This window comes from Penicillium waksmanii (genome assembly GCF_028829765.1).
Source record: "Penicillium waksmanii strain IBT 27052 chromosome Unknown utg000009l:1.0-4314994.0:1.0-4318279.0, whole genome shotgun sequence".
Taxonomy (NCBI): domain Eukaryota; kingdom Fungi; phylum Ascomycota; class Eurotiomycetes; order Eurotiales; family Aspergillaceae; genus Penicillium; species Penicillium waksmanii.
This window is the reverse complement of record NW_026643255.1, coordinates 2,419,089-2,440,502: the sequence shown is the minus strand read 5'-3', so window position 1 is coordinate 2,440,502 and position 21,414 is coordinate 2,419,089. Positions and strand designations below refer to the sequence as shown.

General features: G+C 50.6%; 8 protein-coding genes across 8 annotated transcripts; 4 read left to right on the top strand and 4 right to left on the bottom strand.

The window, feature by feature from the left end:
* Positions 1 to 897: 897 nt before the first annotated feature.
* N7481_011259 (cytochrome P450) lies at positions 898 to 2,663 on the top strand (the record flags this gene model as incomplete). The annotated part of the gene is made up of 4 exons (XM_057270478.1): positions 898 to 1,143; positions 1,212 to 1,409; positions 1,474 to 2,529; positions 2,598 to 2,663. The coding sequence occupies 4 exons, from the start codon at positions 898 to 900 to the stop codon at positions 2,661 to 2,663; spliced, it is 1,566 nt and encodes a 521-aa protein (XP_057117652.1).
* A 1,434-nt stretch (positions 2,664 to 4,097) lies between these two features.
* Positions 4,098 to 4,844, bottom strand: N7481_011258 (mitochondrial 37S ribosomal protein mS41; the record flags this gene model as incomplete). The annotated part of the gene is made up of 1 exon (XM_057270477.1): positions 4,098 to 4,844. One exon carries the CDS (start codon positions 4,842 to 4,844, stop codon positions 4,098 to 4,100), a length of 747 nt encoding a protein of 248 aa, XP_057117651.1.
* A 448-nt stretch (positions 4,845 to 5,292) lies between these two features.
* On the top strand, positions 5,293 to 6,554 carry kin28 (TFIIH complex serine/threonine-protein kinase subunit KIN28; the record flags this gene model as incomplete). Its single annotated transcript, XM_057270476.1, has 2 exons — positions 5,293 to 5,482; positions 5,545 to 6,554. 2 exons carry the CDS (start codon positions 5,293 to 5,295, stop codon positions 6,552 to 6,554), a joined length of 1,200 nt encoding a protein of 399 aa, XP_057117650.1.
* A 1,851-nt stretch (positions 6,555 to 8,405) lies between these two features.
* Positions 8,406 to 11,475, top strand: N7481_011256 (putative kinesin family protein (KipA); the record flags this gene model as incomplete). Its single annotated transcript, XM_057270475.1, has 3 exons — positions 8,406 to 8,463; positions 8,498 to 9,244; positions 9,326 to 11,475. The coding sequence occupies 3 exons, from the start codon at positions 8,406 to 8,408 to the stop codon at positions 11,473 to 11,475; spliced, it is 2,955 nt and encodes a 984-aa protein (XP_057117649.1).
* A 448-nt stretch (positions 11,476 to 11,923) lies between these two features.
* On the bottom strand, positions 11,924 to 13,096 carry N7481_011255 (uncharacterized protein; the record flags this gene model as incomplete). Its single annotated transcript, XM_057270474.1, has 3 exons — positions 11,924 to 12,677; positions 12,745 to 12,951; positions 13,011 to 13,096. The coding sequence occupies 3 exons, from the start codon at positions 13,094 to 13,096 to the stop codon at positions 11,924 to 11,926; spliced, it is 1,047 nt and encodes a 348-aa protein (XP_057117648.1).
* Positions 13,097 to 13,422: 326 nt separating this feature from the next.
* Positions 13,423 to 14,440, bottom strand: pxr1 (telomerase inhibitor/ribosome biogenesis protein PXR1; the record flags this gene model as incomplete). Its single annotated transcript, XM_057270473.1, has 2 exons — positions 13,423 to 14,350; positions 14,418 to 14,440. The coding sequence occupies 2 exons, from the start codon at positions 14,438 to 14,440 to the stop codon at positions 13,423 to 13,425; spliced, it is 951 nt and encodes a 316-aa protein (XP_057117647.1).
* Positions 14,441 to 14,885: 445 nt separating this feature from the next.
* Positions 14,886 to 18,675, top strand: N7481_011253 (SacI domain and endonuclease/exonuclease/phosphatase family protein; the record flags this gene model as incomplete). Its single annotated transcript, XM_057270472.1, has 7 exons — positions 14,886 to 15,198; positions 15,259 to 15,445; positions 15,509 to 17,153; positions 17,216 to 17,515; positions 17,576 to 17,685; positions 17,741 to 18,063; positions 18,191 to 18,675. 7 exons carry the CDS (start codon positions 14,886 to 14,888, stop codon positions 18,673 to 18,675), a joined length of 3,363 nt encoding a protein of 1,120 aa, XP_057117646.1.
* A 1,191-nt stretch (positions 18,676 to 19,866) lies between these two features.
* N7481_011252 (uncharacterized protein) lies at positions 19,867 to 21,299 on the bottom strand (the record flags this gene model as incomplete). The annotated part of the gene is made up of 2 exons (XM_057270471.1): positions 19,867 to 20,157; positions 20,226 to 21,299. The coding sequence occupies 2 exons, from the start codon at positions 21,297 to 21,299 to the stop codon at positions 19,867 to 19,869; spliced, it is 1,365 nt and encodes a 454-aa protein (XP_057117645.1).
* Positions 21,300 to 21,414: the final 115 nt, after the last annotated feature.

Here is a 21,414-nt window from a genome sequence, read left to right as displayed (position 1 = left end):
CAGGGCTGTGTGAGAAAAAGGGACTTAATGTATAGTTAGATGGCGTCGAAATCATACGTTGTTTTTCATTCTAAGATGGTCAGTATCATACGATCGCCAGCATCTGATTTCCTTCCTAAGGCTTGTAGTGAGTACTTGCGTCGGAAGGGCAAAGATGAACAACAATCACTCACACCCAAACGATCTTTTTTTTTTGGCTATTTGCCATTACCATCACCCTTTTTACCATCGAGGGTATTTCCTTTTTTGTGTGTATGTATAAATTACAAAATAAATGACACCATACATACACAAGAAGTTTCTAGTTTGGGGGGAAAAATGCTCGAAACGCTTCGGGTTCAATACACAATGGGGAGACCCCCCAAATTTCTTTTTTCTGAAAAAATAAATAATGTCCGAACCAGTTTTCCTTTTTTAGGAAGCAGTATCTTATATTCCCCTACAACAGGAAGTAAATCAATAGCAGAGTACTTAGCCAACTGTACTGTTTTTCGAAAAGCAATGCGGCAAGGCAACTCCCCGAAGTGGCCGAAGTGGCGTGAGACACCATCGCTATACCCCAATTGAAAGCACCTCCGGGACTACGGGCTTTGATCTGGCCGAAGGACTGCTAAAAATCATACGTTATAGATTTCAAAGGCCAATAAAAGCCAAGTTCATTTTAATCGAGATTAAAATGTCCAAGGCCAAGCCAAAAAATAGGAGTCAAAAATGAAAATAATGAAAATAATGAAAATAAAAACTTGAAATAGGCGGAGGAACCAGGGGGCGGGTCCAGCCTTTCACCGAATGACAGTGAAGATTATTATTCTTGCGATCTTCCCCCCCTTTCCACCTCTTCCTCCTTGAAGAGTTCCCCCCGTCCCTCCTACCCCATTGAGCATCTTACTCGTCGCCATGGGTCTCTTCGCAACTATTCTCGACTCGTTCTGCGAGCATTGCTCCGACCAGTCCATCTACACACTCGTGGCGGTTGGCGCATTGTCTTTCATTGCCCTCTCCGTCGTGGTTAATGTCCTGCGTCAATTGCTGTTCAAGAACCCTCATGAGCCCCCTGTTGTTTTCCATTGGTTCCCCCTCGTTGGAAGCACCATCAGCTATGGCATGGAACCTTACAGTTTCTTCCAGTCATGTCGCGCAAAGGTGTGTCCTCCGCAATCCTCTCCTCTGCCAGGAATTTGTTTCTAACCCCGGCTCGTTCCACTCCACAGTATGGCGATATCTTTACTTTTGTCCTCCTTGGCAAGAAGACCACTGTCTACTTGGGTACCAAGGGCAACGACTTCATTCTGAACGGAAAACTGCGCGATGTTTGCGCCGAGGAGGTCTACTCGCCACTCACCACCCCCGTTTTTGGCCATGATGTTGTCTACGATTGTCCCAACGCGAAGCTGATGGAACAGAAGAAGGTAAGATCCTGGAGATTTATAACGGTACACGATTTTTTTGGCTGATCGGAATCCCTGCAAATAGTTCGTGAAATTCGGTCTCACTTCCGACGCGCTTCGCTCCTACGTTACCCTGATCACCAACGAGGTCAACGATTTCGTCAAGAGCTCTCCCGCATTCCAGGACGATAAGGGAACATTCGATGTCTCGAAGATTATCTCGGAAATCACCATCTACACTGCGTCGCGCTCCCTCCAAGGAAAGGAGGTTCGCGACCGCTTCAACTCCACTTTCGCCGAAATGTACCACGACCTGGATATGGGATTCGCCCCCATTAACTTCATGCTGCCCTGGGCCCCGCTTCCTCACAACCGCCGCCGTGACGCTGCGCAGCGCAAGCTGACCGAGACCTACATTGACATTATCCGCAAGCGTCGCGAAGAGGGTGGCAAGAAGGACTCTGAGGATATGGTTTGGAACCTGATGTCCTGCACCTACAAGAACGGCACCCCGATCCCTGACAAGGAGATTGCTCACATGATGATTGCCCTCCTGATGGCTGGACAGCACTCTTCTTCTTCGACCGCCGCCTGGATTGTCCTGCGTCTTGCAACCTGCCCCGAGATCACCGAGGAGTTGTACCAGGAGCAAGTCAGTGTCCTTGGCGACGAGCCTTTGACCTGGGAGAACCTGCAGAAGCTGGATCTCCACTCCAAGGTTATTAAGGAGACTCTCCGCATCCACGCCCCGATTCACTCTATCATGCGCGCCGTTAAGAACCCCATGCCTATTGAGGGAACTCCCTACGTGATCCCGACCACTCACAATGTCCTCTCTTCTCCTGGTGTCTCTGCACGATCAGAGGAGTTCTTCCCCGAGCCTCTGAACTGGAAGCCTCACCGTTGGGACGAGGCCCCTGTTGAAAAGGACGAGGAGGACGAGGAGAAGATTGATTATGGGTATGGTCTTGTCACTAAGGGTACTAACAGCCCTTACCTTCCATTTGGTGCTGGACGCCATCGCTGCATTGGTGAGCAGTTCGCCTATGTGCAGCTGGGCACGATTCTCGTGGCCCTGGTGAAGCAGTTCAAGTTCACCAGTACTCCTGGCAACAACGGTATTCCGGAGACTGATTATTCGGTAAGTTATCACGTCACTTTTCATACTTCATACAGTATCTTTTATATCCATACTAATTCAATCAATAGTCCCTATTCTCCAAGCCTCTTGGCAAGTCCTTCGTGCAATATGAGAAGCGCGGAACAAAGGCATAAACAAAGCTGGACTGGAATTATGGTTGCACAGAAAGAAAGACGAAGAAAAACATAAAGGACAAAAGACACCCGGCATTGCCTATAACTCTATTTTAATGACCTTGACTTTCACCTTCATAGATGTCACCAGGACCTTGACTTTGCAATTCTCTTCGCAGCCCTTGTGTCGATGTCATGAATGACTGGATTGACCCGTTGTATCATACTATCCATTTCTATTTATTATTTTAACTTATTTCAGCTTCAAACACTATACCTATATTGTAGCCATTATAGCTGTAGCTTTCTCTTCTCTAGCTTTCTTACTTTTGTCTTTGGAATAACACGCGATCTTTTTAGTTTCGTCTTGGGTTCGTACATAGTACATAGACAGTACTAGTAACTTGGTCTTGCCTCGCCTTAAAAAAATACCGCTACAGCCCTTCTTACATTGCACCACGACTAATAATTCTAATGATTGTTTAAAAATACCATTATATTGATATACTCTGCCGCTTTCTATTAATATCAAAATACTCTAAAGAAATGGTGATGATGGCTGTTCAATTCAGTTCAAATCAAATTTCTATTAACCTGCTGCAGCCTACCCTAGAAACGCAATACCTGCAGCTATCTACAACATGGTGGGTTGCAGGTTAAATCAGCAGCACCCTGTGTGCATGAAGCGTACTAGGACTACGCTCTCAGTAGCTTGGACCTTTCCAGCTGATCCGCAACCATCCAGGGATCTTCATTCTCAAAAACCACATAGTGGTTCTCGATGCTCGTGGACAAAGTTTGTATCAAGTCAACAATATGGCCCAAAAGATCATACTGAGCTTGAGCTCGTTCGGCAAAGTCGTTATAGCACTCATCGTTTGCTCCCCTCTTCTCACAAGTGAATACTGAAACTAAATTCGTGACCCTATGTGATTACCAGTGTGGTGATTATGAGGGAGCCCAGCGGCTAATTTCTGCTCTGAGAGCGGTCCATGGGGATAGTTGACTTCCTTGGATGACTTGTTGATTTAAAGTTAAAGTCCTATCAAGCTGATATGATAATGTTAGTGATTAATCTCGCGAGACATTTAGCCACACACAATTCCAATGGTCGTCAATATGGCTCTTGTGGCCGAACATGTCTTATTTGTTCAGGATCCACTGCATTACGTATTACTTTGATTACTTATCGTTGTGTTTCTCGCGCCATGCGCTTCTTCTTCTTCTTTTTGCCATAGAAAGTGGCATAGACAGGTTATGTCAATACAGTCATCCTTAGCCTTGAGTATTGTATACGATTCAATATGATCAGAAAGGATGACGATGGATGGTGATATAGTAGTATAGTACATTGTAGAAGAAACAAGTTCCATCGCGGATGCTTAAGCTTAACAGATATGCAAGAAACGAAGCGAAGCGCAAACGCCAACTCATTGGGTAACACTCACGCAGGCTCTATGCCTTTCTCCGTTCCTCAAGTCTAAGCTTCGCCCGAACCTCCTTCTGTCGTCGCTCACCACCATCAACCTTATGTCCACGCTTATCCTCCCACATACCCTCCTGAACAGTGATAGTGGCAGCAGTACCGTGCGTCCCCTTCATCGGCTGCAAGAAGGGTCCCATGATCTTATTGCCGCGCTGGACCTTCATGTGTGCGAATTTCTTCAGGGCTTTGGAGACTTGGTGCGTGTATTCGGTTGCGTCGGGGGTGAGGTTCACGACGACTTTCTTTGTCTTGGGGACGATTGGTGCGGAAGACTCGGTCTTGCCCTTGCCGTCCTTGGAGGAGGCATTTGCCGCCGGCGCTGGTGCTGAAGCGGGAATTTCAACTACCCGCAATTGAGCAACGCCGTCCACGACGTGTTCCAGATCTCCACCGGGACCATGTAGACCGTTGCGGAACTTCTCGCGCTTGCGAATGAGATATCTGCGCTGTCGGGAATTTTCAATTCCAAGGCTGCGGAGTTGGTCGGAGCTGGAGGCGAAGAGTTGTTCCCATGAAGTGATCTTGCTTGAGTGTTTGGACATTTCGCGGCCGATCAGAGTGAGGAATGTCGGGACATCGGGGACGAAGGGGGTTGGCGATGGCACGGATGGGACCACCTTTTGAGAGAGAGGGCGAATGGTTTGTCGGGAGATGCTGGCTGTTTGAAGGATTCGAGAGGAGGATAGGCCTCGGAGAACGGGGTTGCGCATCGCCATGGCGGTTGTGTTGTGGAAGCTCGTGCCCTCCCACAATTGGGTATGTAGTTGCGTTTTTTTTTTGGTCGAGAATTGACCAAATCCACCTAGAGCACCGAGGAAGGTGGCGCGGAGAGGAATTGAGGGGACAGAAGGTGAGAATCCGGGGGTCTCTGTTGAATCGCAGTCGCGGTCCGAAATTTCGGGGGAACAATTCGAGGAGTGCCTACGTTTGCCCACCGCCTTCGCCCAGCACTGCGGTGAAAGGCGGTGGACACTTCTACTCCGAGCTCAAGCATTACATGCCGGACCACCCTTGAGGACCACACATTTCTTTTGAGATGGATTCTGATTCTCGTGTCTGATCAACAGTGTCATTTGGTGGTTATTTCAATTGTGTGATCAGTGGTGCTTCTTCGCCTAAGGGCCCCTTGCCCCCGAAGCTGCCCATTTCCAATCTGCAGCAGTCATGGCAGCTTCACCTTTCGCCTCCCGCTCGCCGTCGATGACAGTGGCTTCCCCCAGTACAGCTATTAGGTTGAAAGCATCTGCCGCTCAATCTGGATCTGGATCTGCAGCAGATGTCAAGACTTCGTCCCAGCCCAACGGTGAACTCACGGAGCAGTTGAATGACTCTGTTGCGCATAATTATGAAAGAGGTTCGACACCCCCACCCCCGCCAGACATCGAGAGCACTAAACTAATTCCTCCCCCCTCATAGGCAAGAAACTAGGTGAAGGTACATACGCCGTGGTCTACCAGGGATTTCGCCGAGACACCGCAACAACCGTCGCAATCAAAAAGATCAAAGTCAATGCCGACTACAAAGATGGACTCGCCATGGACGCAATTCGCGAAGTGAAATACCTCCAAGAACTATCTCACCCAAATGTCATCGCCCTCCACGACGTGTTTTCCAAGCATGAAAATCTGCACTTGGTGCTAGAGTTCCTGCCCGGGGGCGATCTGGAAATGCTCATTCGCGATCAAAATGTCCAATATGGCGCGGCGGATATCAAGGCCTGGATGGGCATGCTGGCGCGCGGGGTATGGTTTTGCCACGAGAATTTCGTGCTGCATCGAGATATCAAGCCGAACAATTTGTTAATTGCAGCGGACGGCGAGGTCAAATTGGCCGATTTTGGTCTGGCCCGGTCATTTGCTGATCCTTATCTAAACATGACCCACCAGGTGATTACTCGCTGGTATAGACCCCCCGAGTTACTCTATGGGGCGAGGCAGTACTCCGGCGCAGTCGATGTGTGGTCGATGGGGATGGTATTTGCGGAATTGCTTCTGCGAGTCCCCTTTGTGGCGGGGAATACGGATCTGGATCAAATTTCCAAGATCTGTGAGGCCTTTGGCACACCCACTGAAGACAATTGGGCCGGGGTTACGAAGCTGCCGTACTATATTGAGACGGATAGTAGTCAGATTATCCCTACATCTGGACGGGACTTTTTCTCACGGCAGTTTCCTACCGCTGGTCCGGTGGGTGCTGATCTATTGATGTCGATGTGCACGTTGGATCCGAGGAAGCGGATTACGGCGGTCCAGGCTTTGCGACATAAATGGTGGACCATCGATCCTCAACCAACCAAGAATGAAGACCTTCCGCAAAAACGCCACGCCGAGAAGAAGATGGCAGAGGATATGAGTCGACGCGGTGGCGAGGTTAATGATAGCCCATTTAAGAATGCGGCCCGACAATTGGATTTCGGCGGGCGATGAAAATAATGACTACAACCATGAATGACCACAACCAATACCAATCATCCAACTAGTACATGTACATGTACAGTATGTACTTCGTACCAAATATATGTCGGGAAATCTCCGTAATTTGTCTTTTGTCTCTTTGTTGCCTTCCCGATTTGCTTTTTCGGGGCCCCTCATTTTCCCATTTAGTCGTGTTCTTGCATGTTGATCGTATCATTTCCATCTGCATGCCGTGACAATTGCTGCAAGACGCATGCAGAGATGCAGCGACTATTCGCTGCCCAACCTTGTCTCGAATGACAGCTCAGGAAATCAACGGGATACAGTGGCAACCAGAGAGATGTCAAGTCAAGTCAAGTCAACCTGTCACCCTGTCACCCGCACGCTCCGCTATCTGTCATGTAGCACTGTTCACTAGAGGCCCAGTCCACCGCAAGCCATCACCAGTGTTAGTGTCAATACCCGCGGTGTCCGCGTCTCTGTGGGGGGAGGATGGGAGGATGGGGGTCTACTCGTATGCTTGTATGCTTGGTACTCCCGTATATCCCCTTGCATTTGATGGCATCTATTGTCCACTCCTTTGCGACCGGGTGTGTCATGTCTCCAAGTCCCTCAATGGGATGTCTCCCATCTCTGCTACTGTACTCGTATGAAATTTGAGGAGACAGAGACGGAGAAATAGGGATGGCCTAGCACTGCCTTTATCACAGTGGGGGGGGCCACTTTGAAGGAGGATCAACGGGTCAAGGTTCAAGGTTCGCACATTGGACCCGAGGGGTTCCTGGGCCCGTCCTCCGTACTCCGTAGAGAGTAATGTAAAGATCCAAATAATCGACAAAGGGTTCCACAGGGGGGGGTGTATGGAGTACCCAGTTTGTACCTGACGAGTGAGCGATGGTCATTCGCCCCCTTTTTCAGTGGCCCTTGGATTACCCCCATCCTGCTAATTCGTCATTGGGTACAGGTAGCTCCAGCTTCGGTGACTCGAGACCAACAGGATGATGGGCCTTGACTCCTTCGAGACTTAGACTGTGATTGCGATTTTAGCACCACGCCATGCCCTTCTAAAACAGCCCCTTTTCTTCAGTACGTGCAAGCACGGTCTTGGGGTCTTGGGGGGGATGGGGAGAAGGGACCTAGACCTGCATGGGATGAGATGGGATGAGATGGGATAAGATGGGATAAAGGTGTAACGCAAGTACTAGCCAATACAGGAGATAATTCGACAAGTGCCAGTCACTGCTGTAGTCGTAGTAAAGATAAAAACAATGGGTTCCTGTTGCTGTTGCTGTTTCTTTCCCGGTTGCGGGGGAAAGTTCTCACTTCCGCCTTTCTCTTCTTTCTCTCTCGTTCCTCTTCCAAGTCCTTCAAGCCCTCCAAGCTCAGTTCTTCTCTGAATTGACCCTTTATATTCTTTTCTCTTCATCTACTCTACTCGAATTCCACAACGGCCACGCCTGCGGCAGTGGCGTTTCCTTCTCCATTCAAAGTCTTGCGCGCCCGTCGCGATTGCAACGCATGGTCTGTGAAGCGGTATGTATCCGAGACTCTGTAATCTATTCTCTATTCTCCATCCTCTATCCTATGCTCCCAGGAAGAAGAATTGCCCTCCGACACGACAAGGGCGCTTTTTACGACCTGCTATCGCCACCTAATCACTTTAACTAACCTGATTCAAAGTCAACAGAGCCAACCAACTTCCCCCGCCGATTTCGCGATCTCCAAACCGCCCGCCAACTTTGCCGTTGAATTCTTGCCCGCATGGCCGTTACACCTTCACCAACCATCCATAACCTGAATTGATATCTGGCGAGGTTCTGAGAATCATTGCGCCTCCCGGTTCATCGCTTTAAAACCTGGACCATGGCCTCAACATCAACACTTCCCACGCCATCACGGCCAGTCACCAACCCTCCAACCGGTTCATTGCCACCGCTCCCAACCCCCAAACCCAGGAGGAGTCTCCCCCGCCGCTGCTACCGATCCGAGTACCCCGAGGTCCGCGTCTCCTTATCGGGCATCCGGCTTGCGAACTCCATCCAGCCCCAAACCATCCCTCCGATCGCCGCTCTCCAGTTCCAACTCCACATCAAATCTGAGCACAGTCCGTTCAGCATCCAGCGGCCGTACACCAAGTTCTCCCGACAAGTCCCTCCGCCGAACCATCAGCATTGCCTCATTTCCCCAACCGCCAAAGGCAGGAGGTAGTACTAGCCGACCCTCAACCGCGTCGAGTGTGACTGGGGTTCCCGCCTCCGGTTCCACGGGTACAGGGACGGGGACGGGCTCGGGTACGGGTTCTTCGAAACCTAAACGAGGTTCGCGCCTCAGCACCGGAACAACCAGCAGTTATCGCAGCTCGAAAACGCCCTCGTTATTAAATGGAAGCGCGGATGGAAAGTCGATTCCGGCTGATGCGCGTGATCCAGAGGCTTCACCGGGTCATAGCCGAAGTTCCTCGGCTCAGGGATCCTGTTCGACGAGTGCTACTACGTTTGAGGACGTGGATGATGCGAGTACCGCCAAGGGAGGAGAAGGTGGCTCAAAGCCTAAGGAAACTAAAGGCAATGTCATTGTCAGTGTGCGTGTTCGGCCTGATGCTCCGAATGGTGAAACTGCGAGGACTCATGGCGAGTGGTCGGTTGAGGGGCGTCAAAGTCTCGTCTCGTACCGTGGTAAAGAGGGAGGAGATTATTATTATGGTGAGTTGAGTCCCGGCCGGTGCTCTGCTCCAGCTCATGCAACGATTTCAATGATGCACCTCAACTAACATCTTGTGCTAGATAATGTATTCACCACATACGAAAACAACGCCAAGGTCTATGATTCCGCCGCCAAACGCCTCGTGCGACGGGTCATGGAAGGGTATCACGGTACAGTCTTTGCTTATGGTATGACAGGAACAGGTAAAACCTTTTCCATGCAAGGAACCGCCACCTCGCCCGGTGTGATTCCCTTGGCGATCACCGATATATTTTCCTTCATCCGAGAAACGCCGCACCGAGAGTTCCTGCTTCGGGTCAGCTATCTGGAAATTTATAATGAGAAGATCCACGATCTACTATCCGCCCCTGCTCCCGGCAACGGGCCCGGAGCACCACAGCAAGAAGAGATCAAACTACGCGAAGACAGCAAGCGCGGTGTTTACGCCACGCCCTTGAAGGAAGAGATTGTGCAAAGTCCCACCCAACTTCTCCGTGTGATTGCGAGGGGAGACCATTCCCGCCGGACGAGCAGTACGCAGTTCAATTCGCGCAGTTCGCGAAGTCATGCGGTGGTGCAGATTGTGGTTGAGAGTCGGGAGCGTGTGCCGACCAATAATGCGCAGGATAAGCGGGCTGGAATCGCTCCTGGTGGTGTGCGGGTTTCGACGCTGAGTCTGATCGATCTTGCGGGTTCGGAGAGAGCGGCTGATGATAAGGAGCGCCGGACGGAGGGTGCTCATATCAACAAGTCTCTGCTTACGCTGGGTAACATTATCTCCGGTTTATCGGATAGCAAGGAGAAGCAGGCGAACACAGGGGACGGCAGACATTTGCCTGATCGAGACAGTAAACTCACGCGTCTACTCCAACCGGCACTGTCAGGAAACTCGCTGGTCAGTATTCTCTGTACCGTCCAGTTAGTATCCGGAGTCAACGCAAACACCGGCGAAACACTGAATACGCTCAAATTTGCCGCGCGTGCAAAGAACAACATTGTCAGTCATGCCAAAAAGGCCGAGGAGGCATACGGTGCTGGTGGCGGAGATTCAGGGAGTCGAGTATTGCTTGAACGCTATCGGATGGAGATCTCAACTCTTCGCGGTCAACTCGATACACAGGCCAAGGCCCAGGCGGAGAAGGAACTCAAATGGGATGAGCAGCAATTTGAGAAAGAGGCACATGTCCGACACGAAGAGCAGGTTTTGGAAATGCAACTCGCTCGAACGGCGCTCAAGGAACGAATCGAGCATCTCAACCGTCTCATTCTGAGCTCCAAGTCGACAGGAGTGAATAACCACGGCAGCATGTCGGCACTCGGACGATTGTCAAGAATGTCCAGCATTGATAATGGAACGCGCTCATTGAGGTCGTCTGCCAGTCAATCTACATTAGGCGCTGGCTATGGCCACTCCTCCATGCGACCCATTTCCTTCATGTCGGTCACTAGCAATGATCCAATGCCTGGATATCCAGGCGGATCATTTGGCCATGAGGAAGATGATGACATGGGTGAATTCGGCGATGGCAAGGCAAGCTTACAACGACAAGTCACGGCCTTACAGGCAGACCTCGGTGATAAGAATCGGTACATCTCTACTCTAGAGAGACGACTCCTTCAAGCTCGACGCTCCAGCCACTCCCGCATGTCGGTGGGAGTTAAGTCAACTACTTCCACGATCGCCGAACATCCAGACTCGAGCGCTTTGCTGCGCGACAAGGATATGGAAATCAACGAGCTTCGCATCCAACTCGACGACAAGGATCGAATGCTCGCCGCCTTGAGGTCTGCGGCTAGACATCGTGACCTAGCTGCTATTACCAGTGATACGCAGTCTCCAGACCTCGCACTCGCATCTAAAGGGGAAATTTCAACTGCGCCGAATAGTCCTCCAACTACGAGCCATGGCAATGGCCCAGCCCCGGCCCCGATCGATAAGGGTGCGACTCCCATGCCACCGCCGCCACCACCTGCACACTTGAAGAATGGCGATGGGGAAGGCGAGCGGGACCGTAAGAAGAATATGGATGAGGTGTCGAAAATGCTTGATGAAATGATACAGGGCCGCGTGGAAAGTGGCCATCTAGAGCGGGATTCTCTGGGCGCGGTGAAGAATGTCTCTGTTGATTTGAATCGTCGTGTGTCGACTTCTGCTGAGGTACGAGGACTAAGGCCAAGTCCACCCACGCCCGTTCCTACAGAACCGCTCCCAGAAAGTCCGCCGAAATGATGAGGCTATGCTATGACAGGACAGGACAGGAAGCCCTGGAGGTAGACCTCTTTTTTTGTTAAGTTTAGTGTTGATCTGATACCCCTTTTTTATTTGCTATTTGCATTTGCCTTTCATGTACTGTTTTATTTATTTGTGATTTCTGTTACATATTTTGGAATCTGGAACCTGGAATCTTCAGCCCAGCGTGGCAATGTACTATTGATATTTATTGTGTTATTTTTATTCTACTTTCAGTGGCAAATATATGCTAGAATATTTATTTATTCCTGAGTTCTTTGAGAGTAAACCTTGACCTTGAAATATGTAATTTATGATGTAGAAGTAAAATATAAAAATGATCACAATCATCCAGCATGCTTGATGCAGCGTGCAAAGAAATCAACCAGCAGGAGGTCCGGGGATTTGCTTTGCTCGTGAAGTCGATCGACATCATGATGCTCTGCTATCACGAAATAATCTCCAGTTCCCCATTCCGATCCTTAGCATAAACATCCTTCCACGTATCCCACAACCTCTGAAGCTCCTCCACATACTTCGCATGCAACTCATCAATATACGAGTCATCAATCATATCCCGATTAGACTGCTGCATAACCGGAATCGGCCGACCAACAACAATATTCAAAGGCCGACGATAAGGCATAAGTCCCACATCATAATTAAACACCCCTCTTGCATGAAACAGCGGAATAGTAAATCCCATCGTAGACTTAACCAGCATCTGCACCTTTTGAATGATAGGATGTTCATCCGAATCAACCTGCTGATAGAGATCATTTTCGCCAAAAGCAAGAACAGGAACAAGATCCGCGCCTGTGCGAATCGCCAATTTCACGAATCCCTTGCGTCGTTTCAATACGAGTCTTAACGAGTGCGGTTGGGCGTTTAGAGATTCCCGCGCACCGCCGATAACGATTGTTATTGCGCGACCCATTCCTTCGCCATTGGCGCCGCCTTTGGAGAGTAGGTTTTCGCAGGATTCTCGCGATACGCTGGCTATGCCCATGGCTAGGGCGTAGTCTCTGTAGAAGGGGATGCGGAAGTTGGAATCGAGGGTTAGGAGGGTGTTTGTGATTCCTGGGAATAATTTTTTGAAGCCGAGGGCTTCGGTGCCGAAGGCTGCGAATGCGCCGTGGGATATTATGCCGTGTGGGTGGTAGCCGAAGATGTACTTCTTTGTCGGGGGGAGTTCTTCTTCTCTGTGTAGGGTTGCAGGGAAGTATGAGGCGTAGATGGACCAGATTGGTAGTGAGCGGAGGAAGTTACTTCGGCATTTGAGGTCGCCGGATGTTGGTGCTGTTGAGAATAGGGAGATGTAGACTAGGTAGGGGAGGAGGAGGGGCCAGAATAGGGGGGATTGCGCAAGTGAAGAAGAAGCTGCAGAGGAAGAGGACGATTGTTAGGGTGTGGCAGAGGACGATCAGGGTTTGGAGACGTCGTTCTAGGCCGATGTTTAGTGGTGCCCAGTGGATGCTGGTAGTTGTTAGTGAGCTGAAGAGGGTCGGGACAATGTGATGGAACTTGAAGCATACCGTTTCTTGTCCCTTTTTGTGGTGCGGGTGGACGGGGGGCGAGTCTTTGAGACTGGTCCCCGACCTGAAGGTGCGTCCCCATTCATCTTCCAGAGGTGAGCTTGATGATGGGAAGTTCAGGTCCCGCTCGCCGGAACCAAGATGACGTCGATGCGGTAAAGCGGATTAGTAAGGCAAGCTTGGCGGCCTGAGATTTGTGGTCTCCATTTTTTGTATGGTGTACAAACATACTCCAGAACTAGTTACTACGGCATTAGTTTAGTTGGTGTATAGGAGAATTGAAAGAGATAAAATAATTCAATTGACCTATGTACTGGTCGAAAATGCCCCAAACGCCATCCCGCTAGTGGGTTGTTTCTATAAAATGCAAATCTGGCTCTACGCTTTCACCATGAAAATCTAGTATTCACCATTAGTTTCGTTCGCCCATAACGTTGATGACCATAACCTCTGGGAAGGTGTAGTGTAAACTCACTTCGTTCAATGACTTATCATCCATAAGTGCCCTCTTCTTCTGTGCAATATGTCGGCCCCGGAAGATTTGTCTCGCCATAGGGAGTCGCTCTCGGGAAGCGGTCGGGGCGGGGGCGGGTTTGTCGCTAGCCTCGGGCTCTTTCTTGGACGCTTTGATAGATTCACCCTCGCTCTCGTCGGAATCAGCCTTTCGCTTCTTTGACTTCTTCTTGTCCTTCTTCTTGGATTCATCAGAGACAGAGGTTGAGCTGTCGACGTCGGTTGATCGGGATCGGTCTTTCTTGGAGGACTTGTCCTTCTTGGATTTCGATTTATCCTTCTTCGACTTTGACTTCGACTTGGATTTGGACTTGGATTCGCTGGAAGATTCATTGTCGTCACTGGAATCCCCATTGCTCTCTTTCGATTTCTCCTTCTTCGACTTCTCCTCCTTCAACTCTGCCCTCTCGGAATCCGGTAAAACGGCCTCTTTTTCTTGCGCCAACAGACCACCGCGAACGAATCGAACTTCCGGGAATTTCAGGGCGACATATCGGGCCAGTTTGACGTCGTCTCGTTTGCGCTGATCCGTTTGTTGTTCCTCCTCTGATTTGCCGTTAAGTCGACCGAGGAGTCCCTTGAAAGCATCAAGGCCGGTCGGTTCGCCCTCCCGACCCAATCGAGCGCCCAGGCCCAATGTGTCGTCCTTGATGGTCACTTTAATGTGAGAGGTACTGCCAGCGGTCAAAAGATCGGCATGAGCAGCGTCCTTAGCACCTAGGCGACCGCCGGGGGCCCAGCCCTGAGAACTCATAATTTTGTGGCCGAAGCCTGAGGTGGACCGCGCCCATTGTGTATTATTGGGATCATTGGAGATCTTGGTTCTCCTGGAAGAGGATCAAATAAGTCAGCTTATCTCAGGAGGGGTTAAGGTTGAGGAAGAAGTGCGCATACCTCTTTGCGGCGGCTAATCCCATGGTGGTGTGTAGGTATAGAGACTGAGAGGCGTTCTGAAGGGGAACTTTTCACCCGCCAAAGTCTAACATTTTTTCGGCGATGCGGGAGATAGCTGAGTCATCCACCGATAAGATAACATGGGGGCTCCACAAGATTAGGTAATCCCGTGGCGCGGGCCTCAGCCGCAGCTGGGCCACTTGGAGGTATCGGCATCGGACTGCGAGTATCTCCCAGTCAATACTCCGTTGCCACAACTCACAATTCTTATTCGCATCTTGACTCGTTGGGCATTTAGTCCATTATACAGTATTCTCGGGCTTTGGGTGTGCTGTGGTGGCTTCGGTGCTACGCATGGAATTACGAGCCATTGGGCTACATTGTTGGGCAACTGGGGCTTAGCCTCTGGCATCGCGTGTGGTAAATTGAGGGTGCGCGGGGCAGACTTCCGATCTCATTTTCCGCGCCATGTTCAATCTTCGGGTTCTCTGTCGAGATCAGCCTCAACGCACAATTGCGCTGGTAACTACCGATCATGCCTTGATCTTCCACTATAGCGCCGCCGGGACCGGGGCCAAGACCCCTCCACGCTGTCAGGTAGAATTCGCAAATATCTCGTCCGTGGATCTCGATGGTTATCGCTCTTTGGGAGCCGGGCATGGAACTCTTGGTATGATCACGCTTGGCGATGATGTCTTCGTCTGTGTGGTCACCGGTTCTTCACAAGCGGCTTCTGTGAGGCCAGGAGAATCTGTTTCGAGGATCGATAATGTAGACTTCTGTGCGTGCAAAAAAAATAAAAATGTATATTTCCACCATTCTTACTGACTTACAACTGCAGATTGCCTGAATCGCTCGGAATACGAGTATGGTCTGGACTACGAAACCAACACTCAATTCGCAGCCGAAGACCGCGAGGGAAAGGACATGGTCACAGAACATCCATTCCTCGCTCTGAAAAAGCTTCTTGGCGACGGCAGCTTTTACTACAGTTTAGATTTCAATCTAACTGATCGTCTGCAAGACCGGTATTGTCATAGCAATCCTTTACTTCAAGAGATTTAAATCAAGAGATACTAACCAGGTCTTAGCTCGGACAAATCAGCCGCGTTTGATATTGACTCACTTGATGAGGATATGCTGTGGAACTCATACATGATAAACCCACTTCTTCTGTTTCGCAGCCATTTGCCGCCTTCGGAGAAAGCCCAACTTGACGCGTCGCAGCTCTTGACTTGTGTGATTCGAGGATATGCCAGTACCTTGAAGATCCCTGCAACGGTCCCGATTCTTCCACAAATACGAAGCAAATTTCCCTCTTTCCTAACCATAATTTCGCGACAATCGTCACGACGAGCTGGAACGAGATTCAACTCCCGTGGAATTGATGATGATGGCAATGTGGCCAATTTTGTCGAGACCGAAGTGACTCTTTGGGTCCCTCCAGGAATCGCATTCTCCTACGCACAAATTCGAGGCTCAATTCCAATTTTCTGGGAACAGACTCCAGGCCTTATTCCAGGCCAACAAAAGATTGAAATCACACGATCAAGCGAGGCGACACAACATGCTTTCAATCAACACTTTGAAACTCTCGAACTGGCTTATGGAGCAGTCCACGTGGTCAATCTACTCAGCGAGACCCGATCAGGAGAAGCGGAATTGTCGGCTAAATTTCGACAACATATTGCACGCAGCTCGGTTCGCCAAAAGGAGGAGGACTCGCAGGAGGGCTCGCTCAAACCCGAGCATCATAGCCTTCTCCGAGTGACGGAATATGATTTTCTCGCAGAGACGCGTGGTCCTGCTGGTTATGAAGCCAGTAGCGCGATCAAATATGAGCTAGCAGACTCTCTAGACGGATTTGCTTATTTCCTCTCTGAGGATACCACCCGTCCTGGAGAAGGTGGTGCGCCTGCTTCCTCTGTGATCTTGCAGCAAGATGGCGTCTTTCGAACGAATTGCCTTGATTGTCTGGACCGAACAAATCTCGTCCAAACCATAATCAGTGCAATGGCACTGGAATCATTCCTGTCTCATCAGGGCTGCAGGCTTAGCTCGGAACTTTCAATGCGACATTCGACCCTGTGGGCCGACAATGGCGACGCACTTTCGAAGATTTATGCTGGCACTGGAGCTCTCAAGTCATCCTTTACCCGTCATGGGAAGATGTCTCTGGCCGGAGCTCTGGCGGATGCACGAAAAAGTGCAACGCGGTTGTATGTCAACAACTTCACTGATAAATCTAGGCAAAGAACTATCGATATTCTTCTAGGCCGTCTGGCAAATCAGATCCCGGTTCACCTCTATGACCCGATGAACGATCTCGTCACCGAAGAACTGAATCGACGAGCTTCGGAATATTCATCGACCAAATATACTCGGATGTGGATTGGCACGTTTAATGTTAATGGTCGAGATGCGGGTCCGGGTGCTGATCTTTCGCCATGGCTGTTCCCTGATACAATGGATTCCCAGGAAGAGCCTACGATATTTGCTGTGGGCTTTCAAGAAATTGTGGATTTGAGTCCACAGCAGATCATGTCTACGGATCCGGGTACGCGAAAGGTTTGGGAGAGGGCTGTTCAAGACTGCTTGAATCAACGCTCTAAAATGAATGGGACCAGCAAGTATGTGCTATTAAGGAGTGGGCAGCTTGTGGGCGCTGCTTTGATGATCTATGTGAAAGCAGATGCTTTGAAGGATATCAAGAATGTTGAGGGCACCGTCAAAAAGGTAAATAGCTGTTCCCTTTCTACTCAACCCTACCTGGCAATGTGTAGCTAACCGCTTTGCAGACTGGCATGTCTGGAATTGCTGGAAATAAAGGAGGCTGTGCCATTCGCTTTGAATACTCCAACACGAGCATCTGCTTCGTGACAGCTCATCTGGCAGCTGGGTTTGCAAACTACGACGAAAGAAATAGAGACTACGAGACCATTGATCGAGGACTGCGGTTTCAGAAAAATCGGGCTATTGCCGATCACGACACGGTTGTCTGGCTTGGAGATTTCAATTACCGCATTGGTTTGGGTAATCAGATCGTGAGAGATTTGATATCGCAGCGCGACTACCAGAAGCTCTATGACAATGATCAGGTATATTATCATCAAATCTTTCTCCTGGAGGATTAATTGACTAACAAATGAACGAAATAGTTGAACCTACAAATGATCGCTGGCAGGGCCTTCCAGTTCTACTCAGAAGGACCTATTGGATTTGCGCCAACGTACAAGTATGACATTGGAACTGATATCTACGACACATCGTAAGGCCCCCCCCTTTCCCCGTCCCTAAAGTAAACGTTAGCTCACCCTTCTTAGCGAAAAATCCCGCATCCCAGCGTGGTGTGACCGCGTCCTCTGGCGCGGGTCCAACATGCGCCAAACACAATACAACGTCGCAGACTTGAGGATATCAGATCACAGACCCGTCTTCGCAGGCTTCGATTGCCAGGTTGATGTTGTCGATCACGGACTCAAGGATTCCCTACGCCGTGAACTCTACGGGCAAAAGCAGCGCGATGCACTCTCCGACTCGATCAATCTCTTGGATCTGGATGATGAGGAGAATATGTCTCAGGGCCCTATTGCCCCAGGTCTACCGCCGGCTAGTTCTGATCGGAGTAAGTGGTGGCTAGATAAAGGTAAGTCGCCCCTTTGAGAACATTTTATTGGTCCTCCTTCCTTGGGAGACACAATTAGGGTTCTTAAACATTGGCTAACATCGCTACTAGGCGTCCCCGTGAAAGCAACAATCAAACCCCCCCGGAGAAGGCTTCGTGCCAAATGGCCAACGTTCCTCAAATCCGTTCATAAAAGATGCCGAGCCCGATTGGATACAGCAGCCGGATATTCGTCGATCCAGTCAACTTGATCGAAAACCCCCAGCTCCTCCCCCGCGACAGGCAACCGGAACATTTGGAAATGAAGCATCATCATCACAATCCCCTGTTGGCCGAAACCCGCCAGGTCTTCCCCCACGACAGGGAACCTTCGGTAGTGAAGTATCATTGTCATCATCATCACAATCCCCCATCGAGAGAGAGAGAAACTCAACAGCTCCAAAACCACCACCTGCTGTTCCGCGCAAGCCGGTCAAGCTCAGCTCTCAGAATAAGGTGCCGCAAGCAGGGGGGTCGAGTTCGTCACCATCGACTCCAGCACGCATGAACGGCGCAAGTACGACGAGCACGATGGATCTCCTTGGTGATAGCACGAATGAATCTATTGAGTGGAAGCCACTTCTTCCTCAGTAGTGATTCGATTTCTATAATTAACAATACTGTTGGATTAACATAACGTCAACGTCATGTGGTGGATGGATTCTCTCAGAGCTATCTACATCTTGGAATATCTCGATCTTGAGTCATGGGACTCCGACACGAATTCGACTCTCCTGGCTTAGCTTAGCATCCAGTAGCACAGCCCTACAATATACGATACTCTACTACATACTAGTACTAGTACTATTACTGTCAAAGGGATATATTCAATCGGTACTTCATTTTCATTTCGTCATAGTAGTGTAGTGTAATGTGATGTATTTCAGAATTCATTGATTCGTCGCATCGCATCGCATCTTCAGATCAGATCAGAGGTAGATGGTAGTGGAGACCAGACCAGACCAGACCAGGCCAGATCACACGGACAGGCGGCAAGCTTGGCTTGACTTGGCTCAGCAAGATCCAGACCCAGACCAGACATTCTCAGAGGCTTGACCAATTCCCCTCTCCACCCCAAGGCCTGCAGAGCAATCCAATCATGTATCTATATCTGCGCTTCGGGGATTAGATGAGGGTTGGTCTGTCAAAGTGAGATTATAATCACAAGCTAGGACATCTGTTCCTATTGATCCAGTCCAGTCCGGTCCAGTCCGGTATCCAGCATTTTCATCCATTGATCCCATATTTCTGCTCTGCTTTCCCTTGGGAAGCTGATGGCGCTCCGGTCCGCACAGGCCCGAAGAGCCGAGGTCGAGGCCGACAAACGGATATCCAAGCCCACCCTAGGCTTGCGGATATAGAAGGAAGATAAGATATGACTCGCAACAATGCTCGGCCACGGCCATCTAAAGAGGAGTGACTGGTTCCCCGATCCTAGAGTTGACTGATTGCCCTGAAGAAAGGGGAGATAATTCCTCAACAAAGACGAAAGTTCTCTGCTGAACAGTGGACCTAGGAAGGAAGGTTTTCTCATGTGCTAAGCCATAATTCTGTGTATCGTAGACCAAACTATGGTGCTGGAGCCGGGGCCGGGGCCGGGCAGCAGCCGGAGCCGCATCAGGCTTTTTAGGAGCTGCTTTTCCCCTAGGAGGTTTCCGACCTCCCATCATCCAGCTCGCAAAGCCACCAGGCTGGCCGGGAGGGGGACGAGGTTTCTTGGGAGCTGTGGTTTGTATTGTCAGCGTCTGACATGATTTGAATAATGGGTATATACCAAGGCATAAATCATAGGGAAAACTTACCAGCTTTCTTCGGCGCCTCCGCACCAGGCGACGCAGCATCCTTTGCAGGTTCAGCGGGGGCTTCTCCGGCAGGAGGTGGATCGGGATCCTTGGGCTTCTCGGGTATAGGCCACATGTGCATGGTGATGCTCCAGTCGGGCTCGATTACCGTCTCCCACACTTGGGGGAGAATGATATCGCCGTTTGGGCCTACCAGGTCGTAATGGCCCTCTGCGACGTGTGGTCCGATTACTTCGATGTGAAGGAAGGCTTGTTTGATTAGATCTTCCATTCCCTGATCATTCAAGTGTGTTAGCTTATATTCTTCCCTGAAAAGGTTGGTTTGGCGGAGGGGGTTCTTACCTGCCATGTCGCGCAAAGCTCAAAAGGAAAACTGAATTTCCTTCCCACAGCATCTTTGAACTTGATAGGTTTCTTCTTCTCGGCGGGTGGCTTGGGTGCGGCGGCCTTTTCAGCCTCGGCTGCCTTTGCCGCCGCTTCATCTGCTGCTGCCTTTGCAGCAGCAGCGGTAGCAGCAAGGGCGGCATCCGCGGCAGCCACCACCGCAGCTTTTTCCGCCTCCTCTTTAGCTTTCGCAGCATCCTCAGCTGCTCTTTTCTCGGCATCTGCTCGGGCAAGAGCGGCGGCCTCTCCGGCGATTTTCCTATCGTGGGCAAGTTGCGCTGCGGCGGCGGCAGCTTCTTGGGCCTGTCGTTCAATTTCGGCTGCCTTTGCGGCCTCTTTGGTTTCGCGGTCCAGAATGAGTTTCTCGAGTCGTGCGATTGCCTCGTCCTTTGATGTATCGACTGGTGGCGGTGCTGGTGCGGGTTCCGGAGCTGGCGCGGGAGTAGCCGCGACAGGTGCAGGAGTCGGAACTGGCTCAGGTTGTGGAACCGGGGAATGTTGTGGGAAGTGTGGGAAATAAGACGGTTGTTGCATCGCGGCCATCATTGCGTATGGGTCGCGCGGGTCGCGGGGGTAGTTGTAGTACCCATTGGCGCCATAGGGAACCATTTCGTGCTGGAAAGGCGAGCCACCGTATGGCGACGGCGTGCCGTGCATGGCCATTGGGTATACTAATGGTTGTTGGTTAGGGTTGTGGGCCGGGGGAGGCTGGCGGGAGGGGTGTTGTCGATGCGCTGGGTCTTGCGCGTAGAATGAATGCATCCCGGGAGGAGGCCCATGAGGGGTGGGCTGGGGGTATTGGTGACCGTAAGGGTGGCCATATGGCTGAGCCCCGGGATTGACTTGTCGGATGAGCGAATCTGACGGCATAGCGCCATTGGGATGAGGGTAGCCAGCGCCAGGATGGGCACCGGGGGGGATATCCATTGAAGGTTTGGCCAGAGGCAGCGCTTGGCGCATAGTTGTTGTTGGGTGGTGGAGGGGGGACCTGGGGGGCTTGTGGCCAGCGGCTACCGCGAGGTCGTTGCTCATAGTGGGCGGCGTAGTCTTCTGAATCACCACTGCCGGCAGACTCTGGAGAAGCCTGCCGCTGGCGGGCTCGAGAAGAGGGATACTCCATGTGTCGACGCGAATGTGGTCGACGGGC